Below are 16,859 nucleotides of genomic sequence, written 5' to 3' on the forward strand. Positions count from 1 at the left end.
TTAAAAATACTTCAAAAAATTTAGGACTTGCCTCATATACCTATCAAAATATCTAATTTTTCTATACACACATATATATTCTCTCACATGCATATCTATACCATCGCTTGAAATAATGAAATATTGGAGAAAAGTTAGATGTCCATCAATACAGGACTAATTAAATCTAGTACAGTACATCTATACAATAAATCACCATGCAGCCATTAAAAACAAAGCAACACCATATGCACAATTAACAGTAATTGCCTATGGGGAGTGGAACTGAATGACTGGAGGTAGAAAGAAATCTTATTTTTCTTTCCTTTTCTTTTTCTTTTGGCCACACCACGCGGCATGCGGGATCTTAGCTTACTGACCAGGGATCAAACCTGTGCCCCCTGCATTGGAAGAATGGAGTCTTAACCACTGGACCGCCAGAGAGGTCCAGGAAATCTTACTTTTCATTGTACATACTTTTCTTTTTGACTGTATATGTGTGTTGCCCCCCAAAATAAATCAAATATTAACATATATGAATATATGTGTGAATATGAGCAAATCAATTACATATCATCAATAAAAAATTATATGCAGTAACTTAGAAGCATGTAGAACCTTAGAGGTAGAAGTTACACAGAGAGAAATTCACCTACACAGCCATTTTCCCAGATCAGAAACTGATGCCAAATCTGTGCCAGTCATGATTCATCAATCCCCTGACTGGCAAAGATGAAAAAACAAAACTTAAGTGCTATTGAGAATATGGGCAAACAGGTGCTCTCACCCAATGTCACTACAAGTTTAAATTAGCACAACATTCCTGGAGGGTTATCTGGCAAGCTGTACCAAAATTTTAAATACACATACACATGCCTTCGATCCAGCTATCTTGCTCCTACGAACTAACCTAGGGCAATGGTTCTCGGTCGGAGATGATAATGTTACTCTAGAGCGCATTTTGGTGGTCACGCTGACTGAAGAGCACTTACTAGTATTTAGTAGGTGAGAGCCAGAGGTGCTAAAGGTCCTGCAGTGCACAGGACTGTCCACATAACAAATTATTTCACTCAAAAACGCCAAATCCAGTCAGATATATATAACATTGTCCGTAACAGTGAAAAAGCAGGAAACACCCTAACTAGCCATCCTGACTGACACCATGAAGAAAAAGACCTAAGGAAGAAAGCCAGCACACTAGGATAGTAGAGGAGAAACATGAAAAGAACCTGTGTAGCTGAGTTTCTTAAATAATCAATCCTAAAACCTCCCTACCTTTAGACTTCTTGAAAAAAAAGAAAATAAATATCCATATTTTCCAAGTTATTTATCTGTTACTTGCAGCTAAATGCATCCTGAAAAGCATTTACTATTTTCATAATCAGGAAGAAGAAAATAAAAAAATCAACTTCCACTCTATTATTACTGAGTACAACTCTAAACCACACTACCATAGCTCAAAACCTTTGTAGTTAAATGATGCATACTATTGAAATAATGCCAAAGTACAGTTCAAGTATTCCAAACATTCAGTATAAATAACTTTCCTGTTGAAATTAGCTGAACCTCTCTTTACCCAGGAGTGAAGGAAAGTACCCTAAGCTCTCATCCTATCTGTGCCCTTAAGCAAGGCTCTATGACTTAGAATTTTCAGCTTTTACCTAAACTTTAATATTAAAATACTTAAAGGAAATTCTTCATGAAGGTCTTTGATACCCTCCTAACTCTGTCAAATGAAAGATATATAAATAAGGATTCTTTCTTTAAAAAAGTTCTTTTGGGACTCACTGATTTTATCTTTAAAATCTACAAAATTCTATTTATATATTACATGATATTATTTCCCTTAAAAAAAATTTTTATTTATTTGGTTGCACCAGGTCTTAGTTGCAGCAGACACGCTCCTTAGTTGAGGCTCGCCAGCTCCTTAGTTGCAGCAGGTGGGCTCCTTAGTTGTGGCATGCAAGCTCTTAGTTGCGACATGCATGTGGGATCTAGTTCCCTGACCAGGGATCGAACCCGGGCCCCCTGCATTGGGAGCGTGGAGTCCCAACCACTCTGCCACCAGGGAAGTCCCATATTTCCCATTTTTTAACTTAAATATTTAATATATAAAGTAATACAATAATATATACCAGGGGTCTGCAAACTACAAACTTCAGGCCAAACATGGCCCAGCACCTTGTTTTTGGTGGCCTGTGAGCTATGAATTATTTTTACATTTATAAAAAATTATTAAAAGAAGAAAAGGAAAAAGAAGAAGGAAGAGGAAGAGGGAACGACAGGTTTAGAGAGAGGAGGAAAAGGAGAAAATGTGACAGAGACTGTACGAAGTCTGCAAAAGCCTAACATGTTTACTATCTGGTTCTTTACTAGAAAAAGTTTGACTAGTGATATATACTATTAAAATATTTATATATTACTATACATGTTTTATGTTGTTATAGATAACTTCCATTGTATATAAACATTTTCTGGGTTTTAAATTTGTGTATATAGTTGACCCTTGAACAACACAGGGATTAGGGGTGCTAACCCTCCACACGGCCAAAAATCTTAGTAATAACTTACTGCCAGCCTTATTATTGAAAAAAACCTGTGTGCAAGTGGACCAGCACAGTTCAAACCCATGCTGCTCAAAGGTCAACAATTTTTAAATTTACTCATATTTTTCATGTACATATCTGGGATATAAAGCCCAAGATTAACACATATCCTCAAATTTGGTTTTAACGTATACAGTATAAAAATGCTGGTGCTTCATCTTAAAAATGAATGTGAAGTTAAAAAGTCTGATTTTAAAAATAAGATATGTTCCTTTGGAAAGCACAGAAAACAGAGAAGAGCCTAGAAGGGAAAAAAAAATTAAAACTAACTTGAATTCTCCCACCCAGAACTAACAATTTAAAGCAGTTCCACTCCACGTTTATGTATACTCTCCTATCCCACCTTTCCTTAACCTAAAAGACAATCCTGAGAATTTTCTTATGTCATTATTCTTTAAAAACATGTTTCTAATTGCAGCAAAGTACTGTTGAGCTTTTAGATAGTTCTCATTTTCACTATTATAGAGAGTGCTACACTGAGCATACTTACAGTTTGCAGAATCGTTTGTATAATTTCTGTATGATAAATTCTTAAAAGTGGATTAACGCAGGGGTCCTCAACTCCCAGGCCACACAGCAGGAGGTGAGTGGCAGGTGAGCAAGTGAGGCTTCATCTGTATTTACAGCCACTCCCCATTGCTTGCATTGCCACCTGAGCTCTGCCTCCTGTCAGATCAGCAGCGGCATTAGATTCTCATAGGAGCATGAACCCTACTGTGAACTGCGTATGTGAGGGATCTAGGTTGCACGCTCCTTGTGAGAATCTAATGCCTGATGATCTGCAGTGGAGCTGAGGTGGTGATGCTAGCGCTGGGGAGCGGCTGCAAATACAGATTATCATTAGCAGAGAGGTCTGACTGCACAGAGACCATAATAAATCAACTGCTTGCAGACTCACATCAAAACCCTATTGGTGAGTGGCACGTGAAAACAAGCTCAGGGCTCCCACTGATTGTGCATTACGGTGAATTGTCTAATTATTTCATTATATATTACAATGTAATAATAATAGAAATTAAGTGCACAATAAATGTAATGGGCTTGAATCATCCTGAAACCATTCCCCCCTCCCCTCTGGTCCGCGGAAAAATTGTCTTCCATGAAACCAGCCCCTGGTGCTAAAAAGGTTGGGGACCGCTGGATTAATGAATACAAGAATAAACTGAAGAGGGCTTCCCTGGTGGCGGAGTGGTTGAGAGTCCACCTGCCGATGCAGGAGACACAGGTTCAAGCCCCGGTCTGGGAAGATCCCACATGCCGTGGAGCGGCTGGGCCCGTGAGCCATGGCCGCTGAGCCTGCGCGTCCGGAGCCTGTGCTCCACAACGGGAGAGGCCACAACAGTGCGAGGCCCGCGTACCGCATAAAAAAAAAAAAAAGAATAAACTGAAGGACTCTAGAATTAGGTCCTCACAGTTTAGAACAGCTTCACTAACACCCATCCATCACCTTTTCATACAGATATGGTTGATCCATGATCCTTTCACAATCATTAAGGACAGTAAAAGAATAGTGAAAATATACATTTTACTTTAGCCTTTGTGGGATTATAAAAGACCTTGAAGAAGAGTTACCCTATGTTTGCTAAATCTACTTTCAATAATGTCTTAGGCATATGTATTTCTGTATTTTTTTCAAAGAAAGCATACTATACTGCCCAAGTATCTGTTACTAGTGTAAGTGTGTTTCTAGCACTCAAGACTGTCTGATAGCACCCTATCAAAACAAAAAACAAACTACAAAACACCATCGAAACAATGGTAGTGTCTCATTCTTGAAGCTGCCTTACCAGCCTTGGCTTTGTTTGCTCCTTCCCCAAATGCCTGGACATGCCCCTTTCCGCAAACCAAGTGCCGTATTTCAGACTTAACAAATATATGTATATAAAAGTTGGTTATTGGGGCTTCCCTGGTGGCGCAGTGGTTGAGAGTCCACCTGCCGATGCAGGGGATGCGGGTTCGTGCCCCGGTCCGGGAAGATCCCACATGCCGTGGAGCGGCTGGGCCCGTGAGCCATGGCCGCTGAGCCTGCGCGTCTGGAGCCTGTGCTCCGCAACAGGAGAGGCCACAACAGTGAGAGGCCCGCGTACCGCAAAAAAAAAAAAAGTTGGTTATTGTTAGATACTCTAGAATGACTCTACTTATGAGAAGGAAAGAGAGCCATTTGAGCATGACTTCTGGAATAAAACTTAAAGTTTTATATATAACCCTCAGGGTAGAGCATGCAGCTTCCTACCTAACAAAATTACCTACTTTTTGTAACTAAAACTTTCTCCAGAGCCAAATTTATAAAAATTCTGCTTTATATTATTATACATTATTATCTAATGCACTTCACCAGAGCTGGCAGTGGGTCTAAATGCCCATGCCCAAGTTTTGGCAAGGAGATTCGAATGTTATATACTCAACACTGAGAGACAAAAATCAACATTCACCCAGCCTCCAGAAGAACACCCTGCCCATGTACAATGCTCCTCCATACATTATCTTCTTTACTCCTCAAAGAAGTCACTTAAAGACAATCTCCCACTTTACAAAAAAAGAAAATAACAGTCAGGCTAGTGAAAAAACTGGCTCAAGAGTAAACAGACTGCAGCCCAGGTGGCTCTCAAATCTGGACATCTTATAACAACCCACCATTCTCTAATAGCCAGGGTGAAACAGGATTAATGAGCATCAAACTTATAAGAAACTATGAAGTGAAGTCTTGCTCTTTAAGATTTCTCTCACCATCTTTAACACTTAATAGGGCTGAAAATGTTTTCTCTCAGAAAAGTTGTTTGAGGAATAGGCATCCTGGATGTTAACAGTCAGTTGTGTACTTTTACCTTGGTCCTGCCACTTATTAACTGTATGATCTTGGGTGACTTTTTTAAGCTTTAGTTTTCTGATCTGTACACATGGGTTTCTACCTGCACTTTATACAGTTATTTAAGGTTACATGAGATCATGTATGAAAATGCTCTAGCACAAATAACACTCAAAAAATATTTACTGAATGAATTAATGAGTGGTTAGAAAGAGAATATACTGTTTATGTGCAAAATAATAAAAACATTCACCTGTGGCAAATATCTATTTGCAGATTTGTCTAAAACTAAGTGGTCACCACTGTATACAGAATATAACTAAACATGACTCTTCTCCTAACAAATTCTTCCTTTGGATTTCGGCTCCAACACAGGCTATTTTCACTTATTGATTATAAACACCTGGTAAACCATGTAATAAACCCTAAAGCAAAAATCAAATATAGCTTTCGAATAACTTGTTGCTACAAATGCATTTATGTTAAGTATTATGGAATATATCATGAGCTGCTTCTTGACCTTCAAATATATTAATAGGAATTTGCTAATACCCATTATTTTACAACTTAATTTTCTAATCTATAAAACATTTGACATTTATACAGAAGGCAGCAAGGAAATGCTAAATACAATGCTTTTAGAGTTGGCATTGATTACTTTAAAAACTTACTGAAAAATGCTGAAGTAAGTCATCTTTCTCCTCCTCAATGAATCCCCCAACTGTTAGTGCTTTAGGCCGGTGGTCCACCACCATGTGATTTAGTGAACCCCTTCCTCTTCCTCCACGGCCTCGGCCTCTTCCTCGACCTTGAGAGGACATGGTCTTTCCTCGACCCACAGGTAAAATACCTAATCGTGCAGCCTGAATAACAACAAAAAGCAGAATATAACACATTATCAGACTAAATCTAGGAAAACTATTTTTTGAGATGTTAAATGTAGTGGGTAACTCCTCTTAAGTCTCACCTCAACCTGTAACTGACTGAGTTTTTTCCGTAACTCTGTTGTGTCTTCTCCTGAGGATAGCCTCTTGTGAAGGTCCAGTTCGGTATCTAATAGTTCTTTTTGGGCCTTTGGAAAAATTAAGAGTAAAAATGTATTTTTTAGACAACCTACAAAATCTTGTTCACAATATTACACTTACAGAATGACACACATCTCTTCTGGGTAAATGTGAGAGTACGCAATAAACATGGGTGTTTTAAGGAAAGTAACTTTACAGGTATAATACTGAAAACATGTAGAGAGTATAATGTTATCAGTAGTAACAATAAACAGTATTACTGCTTAATAAGCAAGCAGTATTACAAATGCTTAATTAAGATGGCCTAAAAATCAGACCTTGGAAACAGTCATCTGAGATGAGGGAGCTGAGAACATAATAAAGCATCACAAGTGAAACATAATAGGGCAAAATAAATTACACAATAAAAATTCACTAATAGTACAAACATAACAGTTACATAATTGCTTTCAGATCTGAACCCTATAACTATTGCCACTCTTTTTTTTTTTTGGTAAGAAACAAATTATCAGCCTTTAGCTGGTGTGACTATGAGAGATTTTCTTTCCCCCATATTCTCTTAAATTTCTTTCTATAATTAAATGCTCTTTTTATAATTGGGGGAAATTTCAATTAAAATAACATTTTAATTATATTTTTAAAAAGCAATCATTTTTTCTTTTTTTAGATCATAAATTAATCTTTTTCAAAAAATTTTTATTGGAGTATAGTTGATTTACAATGTTGTGTAAAAGCAATCTTAATGAAACACTTTACATTCCTTTTATAACAGAGAACCACAATTTCAAATGTAATATAATACTGTACATAAAAATTTGCATTATATATATATATATATATATATATATATATATATCTGACAAATTTATTCCCAGTTCTCAAAGGGCTGCAAATTTATCTAAAATCCCACTACAGAGCTGTAGAATAATGATGGAACCATGGTGTAAAAGCAAGTATTCTTCTACGGTAAGGAAGCAAATAGAAATGAACAAAATTAGGCTTAAATGTATCTAGAACTTTTGATTATTCTTTTCAGTAGAAAGCCATATTTTTACCCATACTAAAGTCAATGATATCTTTTCAATATTAAAAGGGATGGCTGCATTACAACATTATTAAAAAATTAGGGAAAAAGCTGCGGAAATAGGAAATGTCTCTTTCTTTGCCATCACTCTAAGCAGTTACATCATCAGCATGGAGAACAAAAAAATTCAGTTAAAAACATCTTTGTTCAAACCGGGTATTATCACTTCTTTCAGGGAGTGTACAGCATCTACAGAAACATTAAAAAAAAAAAAAGATACTTACAATTGTCTCACACTAGACTATTAGCTACCTAAGGGTTCCACTGCACTTTTAAAGTGCCAAGCACACCACAGATGTTCAATAACCCTATGCTGAATGAAAAATGCAAATAGGTACCTCTGTTTTTGTCTTTACTTTAGATGGTGTGGAGACTGCAGAAGATGTTTTTAACTCATCTTTCAATTGTGAGATCTTTTCTCCAAGCTCTTTTAAAGTCTTCATTATATTTGCTCTCTCTTCTGGTTTCATGTTTTTGTTTTTTTCTAGCTTGGATATTAACATCTATAAAATAAATAGCAAAAAGTAAAGCTATACTTAGTAAATTTTAGTATAAGTAACCTTTAAAACTTTATTGGGGATATCTTTGTAAAATCCATTCCATACATCAATTCCAGCATGCAAATAATGAACATTTATCTTACCTTTTGGCATTCTATTTGTTTTTCTAACATTTCTTGCCTCTTTTTCCTCATATCTTGTTGTAGCTTCATTGCTTCCTGTATGAACAGGTAAAGAAAAAATCAGTAATGAATAACTAAGTTTGCCCATGATACATATGGCTACTACAGTCTCAACTCATTTCTTCTGAGTCATCCCTTATACGAGACAGATTTTCCTCCTAATCAACAAATAGCTGAAGCCAGAGATGAAACCTTTAAACCTATTTTCCCTAACACTTCCAATATAAAAGAGTTTATGTTTGTAACTGTACTTTAATATTTAAAATACTGAACACTAATTAGCTGTATCTATGAGGTTTATTCACTTAAATGACCTGAATATATATGTAAAGAAAAACAAGAGCTGTTTTCACTTCCCCAGGATTCGTAATAAGCGAAATCCTTATTTTTGAAGTTTTAAGTCTAAAAATAAAGTCTAAAGTCTAAAAATGACATGCAGCTATAGGTTAGAAATGATAGCAAAATCTATGGATTTTTGCCTGGAAAATGTTGCCTCCAACCCCTCTATTAATTAAATCTCCAATTATACTGAGATAATATATATAAATAACTATTTTATTTGAAAAACTCTATGTGAGTTTAAATCTAAGATGATAATGAAACTCAGAACTGAGTCACATGAATAATAACTACATAATTGTTACACTTCGCATGAAATATTATCTAACTTACGAAGCCAGAAAGGAATTAAAAGAGAAAATAATCAAATAAAAGTGTTTTGTTTCTCTCCCTTGCGGGGGGCGGGCGGGGGGGGAAGATGACAGCTCAGTGTCTTTTACTTTTACATAGAAAAAAGTTCTTTCTTTGTGCTTGATGTAGCCACTGAAAGGCAACTGCAAAACATTTTTTCTGTTTGCTCATCTTTTTTTCAAGTGTACAATGCATCAAGCAGCAGCTAAATAAATGTTATAATGTAGTTCCATAACAACATGAACTGTTCAGAGGTGTTAATATAATCACTTAAGAATTCAACAGATCCCGGACTTCCCTGGTGGCGCAGTGGTTGAAAATCTGCCTGCCAATGCAGTGGACACGGGTTCGGGCCCTGGTCCGGGAAGATCCCACATGCTGTGGAGCAACTAAGCCCGTGCGCCACAACTACTGAGCCTGCGCTCTAGAGCCTGCGAGCCACAACTACTGAGCCTGCACTCTAGAGCCCGCGAGCCACAACTACTGATGCCTGCGTGCCACAACTACTGAAGCCCGTGTGCCTAGAGCCCGTGCTCCACAACAAGAGAAGCCACCGTGATGAGAAGCCCACGCACCGCAGCGAAGAGTAGCCCCTGCTCGCCGCAACTAGAGAAAGCCCACACACAACGAAGACCCAACGCAGCCAAAAATAAATAAATAAATTTAATAATAATAAAAAAAGAATTCAATAGATCCTTTCCTCTTGAAGGAAAGAAGAATTGAGGCTGTTACCTGCTTCTTTTTAAGAACTTCTTGGACATCGTGAGACTTTGATCCTGAACAAAGTTTTGAAGCTGTCTTTAAGTTTGAGCTGTAGATCATTTTTGGATGGCCTGGAGCTGAAAATATCTATGAAACACAGATATAATTAAATTAAATCTTAGCAATACCTTAAAATCATTTTTAAAAAAGACTCCATATATTTTTTTACATTTAAAAACTTCATTTATAAAACAAGTTCTTTATACATAAACTCAATTGTCATTCAAATATAAAAAAAACTAATTTTAAGCAATAATGTTGTGTTTCTGAATACAATCACTTATCTTTCTTTTCTTTATATTTTTTTAATTGTGGGAAAAGAACAACAACTCCTGACATCTAGGAGCTAGACTGCCACTCACAGCTAGGCCTTAGTGTCCCCTTGTTAAACATAAACAATTTTCATAGAACATCAACCTCAGACAAGGTCACTCTTGTGCCCATGGTGGATCAAGGCAAAAACAAGATCACTCCATTATCACGACTGAACACACACACACACAAACCATGAATACTATCCAAACCATAAAAATGGCTAAACATCTCTCTACCCTGGCTAATATGAGTGACTACAGCTTCTTTACCAATTACAGCTTTGGCGTAATTCTAGTCTTTCCTCCTTCTAGGTAAACATATTAGGAAATCTGATCATAGAATTACTCCTGTTTCCTTTAACCCTCCAACGAATCACCTAACAAAGCCAATCCTAACATAAGTCCTTGCTAACACCCTCTAAATGAGATGTTCCATGGTTTCACTGTGTATACTCCCTCACTGAATAAGAGTTGTTTATACAGGTGTGTTCCTGGAGGTCTTTGTGGGGGTAATGTCATTAAGCTATTTTCCACAAAGCCAAATAAGAATGCATGTTTCGGGCTTCCCTGGTGGCGCAGTAGTTGAGAGTCTGCCTGCCGATGCAGGGGACACGGGTTCGTGCCCCGGTCCGGGAAGATCCCACATGCTGCGGAGCGGCTGGGCCCGTGAGCCATGGCCACTGAGCCTGCGCGTCCAGAGCCTGTGCTCTGCAACGGGAGAGGCCACAACAGTGAGAGGCCCGCGTACCGCAAAAAAAAAAAAAAAAAAAAAAAAAAAAAAAAAAAAAAAAGAATGCATGTTTCTAATAATTGCAAACCCTCCTAAGAATTAAGGTACTTTGCAGTCATAATCTTAATATTATATTTAATCAAATGTTATATGAGTTTACAACCAACCATAAGACAAGTAGTTAGCTCACAGATCTAACTTTGCAAGTAAAATGGTGACCATCTTTACTGTGCTTGTTTTGGTATTTAGATTCCTTTCTGAACAGATGACTCCAGTTAATCTTCCCCTCTTTAAGGCATAGCAGAGCAATATGGTGTATTAACACCTCTCTGGTTCAAGTCTTCCCTAACATACTCCACTCTTTTATTTTTAAATTAACTTTGAATATATGATATAAGGGACACAGGATATAATACTAAGAAATTCATGGAAAATTCAATCACGCAATATATACAAATACAAAACTTATCTCAATCATACAATACTTAATTGTCCTAAAAATTAAGCTACTTTAAATACACAGGAAACTCTCTCAAGTACTGTAGGAACCTGCAGAGATGATGTTCGTGCTGTTATTACTATTTATCAAAATAAAAATGGCACTACCTACAAGTTACTGAGCACTTATTATGTGCAAATAAGCACTTCTCTTTTATGCTTTACCAACATGACATTTTTTAATCCCCATAGCAACTGAGTTTATTGAAAAGGAAACCAATGCTCGCCAGTTATTTAACACAGCTAGTAAGAGGCAGGTCAAGTCCGTCAGGGCTGTGTGACTTCAAAGTCTGAGATTGCTTTTGTTTTTCTATATTTTAGTATCAAATTTTTGAAACAAACAAAAGTACAAAATTATATATAAAAAACTTGACGTATCCATCAGCAAGCAGAAACAATCATCAATTTACATTATTTTATGTAAAATCATTAATTAATTTACATTATTTTATATAAAATAACCTTGTTTTATTTAAACCCCCAACTACATCATCATAATACACATTATTTTATCTGTAAATAATTCAGTTGTATCTCTAAAAGATAAGGACTCCTTTCTTTTTAAGTAAAACCACAATACCGTTGTCACACTTAAAAGGTATAACAATTCTTTAATATCATTAAATAGTCACATTTCCAGATTCTATTATAATTTTCTAAACATTTTTTTCACAAATTTAATTAGGACCTACTAAGGTCCATATAAATGCAATTGGTTATATCTCTTTGAAGTCTCCTTTAATTCCGTCTCTCTCTCTGTATCTTTCTTTTCTTTGCAAATCACTTCTGGAAGAAACCAGGTCATTCATCCTGTAGTATTCACTACAGGATTCTATGGTATCCTTTAACACGTCCCTCTGTCCTCTGAATTTCCTTTAGATTGGTGAGTAGTTCTAGAGCCTTTATGACATTTTTTCATTCTTTGATAGGATGCTAGTAATCTTTGACAATCTCGCTTTCTGGTTTGACAAAGTATTCTAGGCTCATCTGGAACACTGTCAGCCGCAGATCTAGGGACAGACATTTCTTCAAGGATCCCTGGTTCCTTTTGGAGCTGGGCGAAGGGGCATGTCAAGGTTCATTACCATCAGGCTGGGTCATTGTTTCTAGACCTTTTTGGTGGACAGAATTAAGAAATGTTTTGGAGGTTTTTAAAGTTGTCTAGTTTCTTCTATCCTTGCCGTAACCACCAAGATTTAAATTATATGGGTTACTTTTTTTTGTTTTTTTTCTATCATAAGCAAGTACTTATATGTATTCATTGCCCCTACTTTCTTAAATAAACAGTGGCTGACTCTACATTTTTTGTCCCATTTTGCTTTTTTTACTTAATGTATCCTGATGATCACCTCATGGTATACATAAAGATATTCGTCATTCCTTTGCAAAGTTACACATATGCTATTGTATGCATGTACTACATTTTAAGTAACCAGTCCCCTAATGATGGACACTGGACTGTTTCCAGTCTTTAGCTATTGAAGAGAGTCTACATTCCCTAGCCTTGCTCATATGTCTTTCCATAGTTTGACTAGTATATCTTTGGCACAGGTTCTTAGAGGAGGATTATTGGTTTAGAGTAAATGCATACATAATTTTGCTAGATGCTGCCAAATCTCCTTTCACGGAGGCTGTACCATTTAGCATTACCGTCAGCATATAAATTTCAGGTCCTTGTGGACATTATCCTGGTTTATTATGTAATTTAAAAAATGGATCTAATTTTTTTTTTCTATCAGGCTATCTAGTTATCCCAATACCATTTACCAAAGAGTCCATACTTTCCCCGCTGAACTGAGATAATGTGTTAGCACATGATAAATTCCTATTTGCGAGTGAGTCTATAATCTCAGTCTTCAATTCTATTCCACTGGTCTGTCTCTTCATGTGCCAGTATCAAAGTGTCTGAGTTATACTGACTTCACAGTATTTTTTAATGTCTAGGAGGGCTAACCCCACCTATTCTTTTTCAGTTTTCCTAGCTCTCTTGGAAAAAAAAATCACCATTCTGGAGAGTCATCATATAGATATATTCCCAAAAGGAAAGAAAACTACTTAAAAACATATTTCAAAATCTGACTCTTGAATTGACTATGACTGAATCCCCTTCATGATGTTCTTAATTATATTAAAGAAGAAACATTATAAAAGGAATGGATTAATAAAGACATCTATTAATAAATGGCTAAAAATTTCAAATTCCTATTTAGCTTTGAATAGGAAAAGAAAATTTAACTAGCAAATTTCTGGCTCGATCATGGAAATTAGGGAAGTTTACCGGCCACATTTAGGTTAGTTCTCACAATTATCTTGATTGAGGAAATAAGACATTATAAATATGGGTGCTAATCAATTTGTTAATTTCTTTGTGTCACTGAAGAACTCTAAATATCTTTAAAGGTCCACAGAAATATATACCTGGCAATCATCTCCAGCACCACCTGACTGATTCAACAAGTGTGCTGCATCACTCTGGTTACCACTTGCATGTCCAAGACGATGTTTCACAGGAACTTTGTTAAGAACATATGCACCTGATGTCTGTGGTTTGCTCATCATCTGCATGTACAAAATAAACATATTTATGGTGGAAGTTTTTTTAAATGCCTAGGAATGATACAAATTTAGGACAGTGATTACCCTGGGGAGGAAGATAAGGAAATGCGAAGGAAGGGTGCTTCAATTATCTGTAAGGTTTGATTTTTTTAAGTGAAGAGGTAGATATACAAATGACTGTTAGTATCCATACTTTTTTGGATGTTTGAAATTATGCATGCATATGTGTATATACTCATACAGAAAAAACTTTCTTATAATTTTCTTAATGTTCCCTTCAATATGTAATGCTTTTTAAGACTTAAAGGTTTTAATTGACAGTAGCTTAATAAGAATAACTGTGATATGGCCACCCTAAAAACATAACATAATCTTGGGCTGCATTAATAGAACAGGGTCTAATGGATCACAGAGGTGATTGTATCACTCTTTCATACACCGTTCAGCCAACACCTGGGGGAACATTTACCTTTGGCCCTAACATGAAATGGGGCAGAGACAAAAGAAATGCAGGCTTAACTGAAAATAAACACGATGATAAATGGAGTTAATACTATGTACTGTTAAAGAATACTTTTTTTTTTCAATCTGAATTCATTTAATCCAAACAAGAGAATGCCCAGAAGGAGATTAACATTATCATCAATATCTGAATGGTTCTAATGCATGGTGGTTTGTTCTTTCCTTCGTTCATCTATTCATTCAAATATGTTTTGAGCACTGTATGCCAGGCCTTGTTTTAGGCACTAGGGATCAAATGAATACAACAGACAAAATCCCAGTCTCTTGGAGCTCCCATTTCACTTTTAAAGAGAACAGAACTTTTCTATATGAGAAAAAGTGGGACAAAAGGATCGCTATAAGAGTGACTGATTCTAACACAAAACAAAGAAGCTGTTCTAGATTCAAAGTTGTTTGGTCGTGGATGGCTATCATACTTTGGTGTTGAGAAGAATCACTAAAGGTATTTCTTAAACATGCAGATTTATGGGTCCCATATCTAGAGACTGACTCTGTAGATCTGAGAAGGTAAGACCCAGGAATGTGCACCCAGATCAGTGATTTTGATGCAACACAGCACTTCTCAACCTTCAAGGTACATAATCACCTGGAAAGCCTGTTAAAACGGATTACTGGGCCACACCCATAGTGATTCTAATTCAGTAAGTTGAGGTAAAGCCTAAGAAGCTGCATGTCTAATAAGCTCCTAGGAGATTAGATGCTGCCGGTCTATAAATCAAACTGAATGGCTCTGACGTAGAAGACCCCAGGACCACAAATTGAGAAACAATGATCTAGAGGATGGGACTAAAGGACCTTTAATTCCTTGTGAACCAGTAGATTACCTTCTGAATACCCCCATGTACCGTTGAGGGAGGAGACGGGGCCACCAGCACTTGCTGCTGATGAAGGTGCTGTGGCAGGTGATGGTGCTGCTGTGACAGGTGACTAAGTGTTTGCTGCTGTTGCAGGAGCAGCTGTGTTGGCGACTGTAGTGCTGGCTGCTCATTATTTTCCCTGTGCCACAGGACTCGAATGAACCGGTTGTTTAGAACTGCTTCAGTGCTGGAAATGGCTTTTCTGGCCTCCTCATTGGTAAGATACTGGATGAGGGCTGCTTCTGGATCTCCCTTAAAAGCAACCTATAAGAAAAAACAACAGCAACAACACACATAAATTAATGATTGTAGTTAAGCAAATATTGATAAATTATTGATAAAAAATTCAGAAGTAGAAAACAGCCTGCTGAAATCCATTGTGAATCCTATGTAAATAAAGTTAGCTATCCCTTAAAAGATAACATGTGTATTTCAACATTATATATGAAAGAATATTGGATTATTTAATAAATAATCCTAGTGATGTTACATAACCACTTGGGGAAAAGTTGTTAGATTCCTCCCTGGTATCTTACACATCCAAATAAACTCCAGAGAGAGAAAACATTTTACAAACAAACAAACAAAAAAAAACCCAGGGAAAAAAGGTGAATATCTGTATAATCTGAGGCTTTGGAAAGCCTTTTTATGTACACCTATAAAGGTAGGACCCATAAAGACAAACAGCGAATTTGACCAAATAAAATTTTAAACCACTGTCAGTCCAAACCTGCCACAAACAAAATAAATGACAAAACGAAAAAGTAATTTTCATATATATGACAGGCAAAGGTTTGGAAAAGCATTATTATAAATGCCTTCATAAAAAAATGGGCAAAGAGGGCTTCCCTGGTGGCGCAGTGGTTGAGAGTCCGCCTGCCAATGCAGGGGACACGGGTTCATGCCCCGGTCCGGGAAGATCCCACATGCCGCGGAGCGGCTGGGCCCGTGAGCCATGGCCGCTGAGCCTGCGCATCCGGAGCCTGTGCTCCGCAACGGGAGAGGCCACAACAGTGAGAGGCCCGCATACCGCCAAAAAAAAAAAAAAAAAAAAAAAAAAAAAGTGGGCAAAGACAGTGGACAGGTAAATCCAAAAGTACTGCAAATGGTCTATATAAGTTAGGGTCTACCTAGGAACAGAAACAAAGCAAATTAAAGCAAGTACAATTTTTCATTTATGAAACTGGTCTAAAAATTTTTACTGGATCCATATTAAAGTTTTGATGAGGTTCACACATTGCGTTAGGGAGCATCAACTGGCACAACCCTTTTGGAGAACAATTTGGCAGTTCAAATAAAAAGTTTTAAAATTCCCTTTAATTCAGCAATGCATCATAAAAAAATAAAAGGTTTATACAAAAGGAGGCTCACAATAGCATTGCTTTTATAAAAAATAATAAGAACAACATAAATTCCCCCAAATAGAGAATAGTGCTTATAGAAATTATGGCCTACTGCTATGGACTGAGTTATGTCCTCCCCAAATTCATATGTTGAAGCCCTAACCCCCAATGTGACTGTATTTGGAGACAGAGTTTTTAGGAGGTAAATAAGGTTAAATGAGATCAAAGGGGTGGGGCCCTAATCAGACAGGACTGGTGACCTTATAGGAAGAGCTCTCTCTCTGTCTCTTCCATTCCCTCTCCTTCCATCATGTGAGCACACAGCAAGAAGATGGCCATCTCCAAGCAAGAGAGTCCTTACCAGGAACCAAATTGGCTAGTATTCTGATCTTGGATTCCCCGCAA

General features: G+C 36.9%; 1 protein-coding gene across 4 annotated transcripts in view; it reads right to left on the reverse strand.

Annotated features, from left to right (window-relative positions):
* The window catches only part of LOC307051570 (RNA-binding protein 27), a 65,049-nt gene that overhangs the window by 5,504 nt on the left and 42,686 nt on the right, over positions 1 to 16,859 (reverse strand). For 3 of the 4 annotated variants that reach the window (XM_079701998.1, XM_079701996.1, XM_079701995.1), the window contains 7 exons: positions 15,079 to 15,375; positions 13,595 to 13,735; positions 9,605 to 9,721; positions 8,144 to 8,218; positions 7,839 to 8,003; positions 6,359 to 6,463; positions 6,063 to 6,254 (listed from right to left, as the gene is read on the reverse strand). In XM_079701998.1, coding sequence (XP_079558124.1) covers positions 6,063 to 6,254; positions 6,359 to 6,463; positions 7,839 to 8,003; positions 8,144 to 8,218; positions 9,605 to 9,721; positions 13,595 to 13,735; positions 15,079 to 15,375 — 1,092 coding nt within the window. The remainder of the gene's footprint in view (positions 1 to 6,062; positions 6,255 to 6,358; positions 6,464 to 7,838; positions 8,004 to 8,143; positions 8,219 to 9,604; positions 9,722 to 13,594; positions 13,736 to 15,078; positions 15,376 to 16,859) is intronic. The other variant, XM_079701997.1, reaches the window with a different exon arrangement.

This window comes from Hyperoodon ampullatus, assembly GCF_949752795.1.
Source record: "Hyperoodon ampullatus genome assembly, chromosome: 4".
Lineage (NCBI taxonomy): Eukaryota > Metazoa > Chordata > Mammalia > Artiodactyla > Ziphiidae > Hyperoodon > Hyperoodon ampullatus.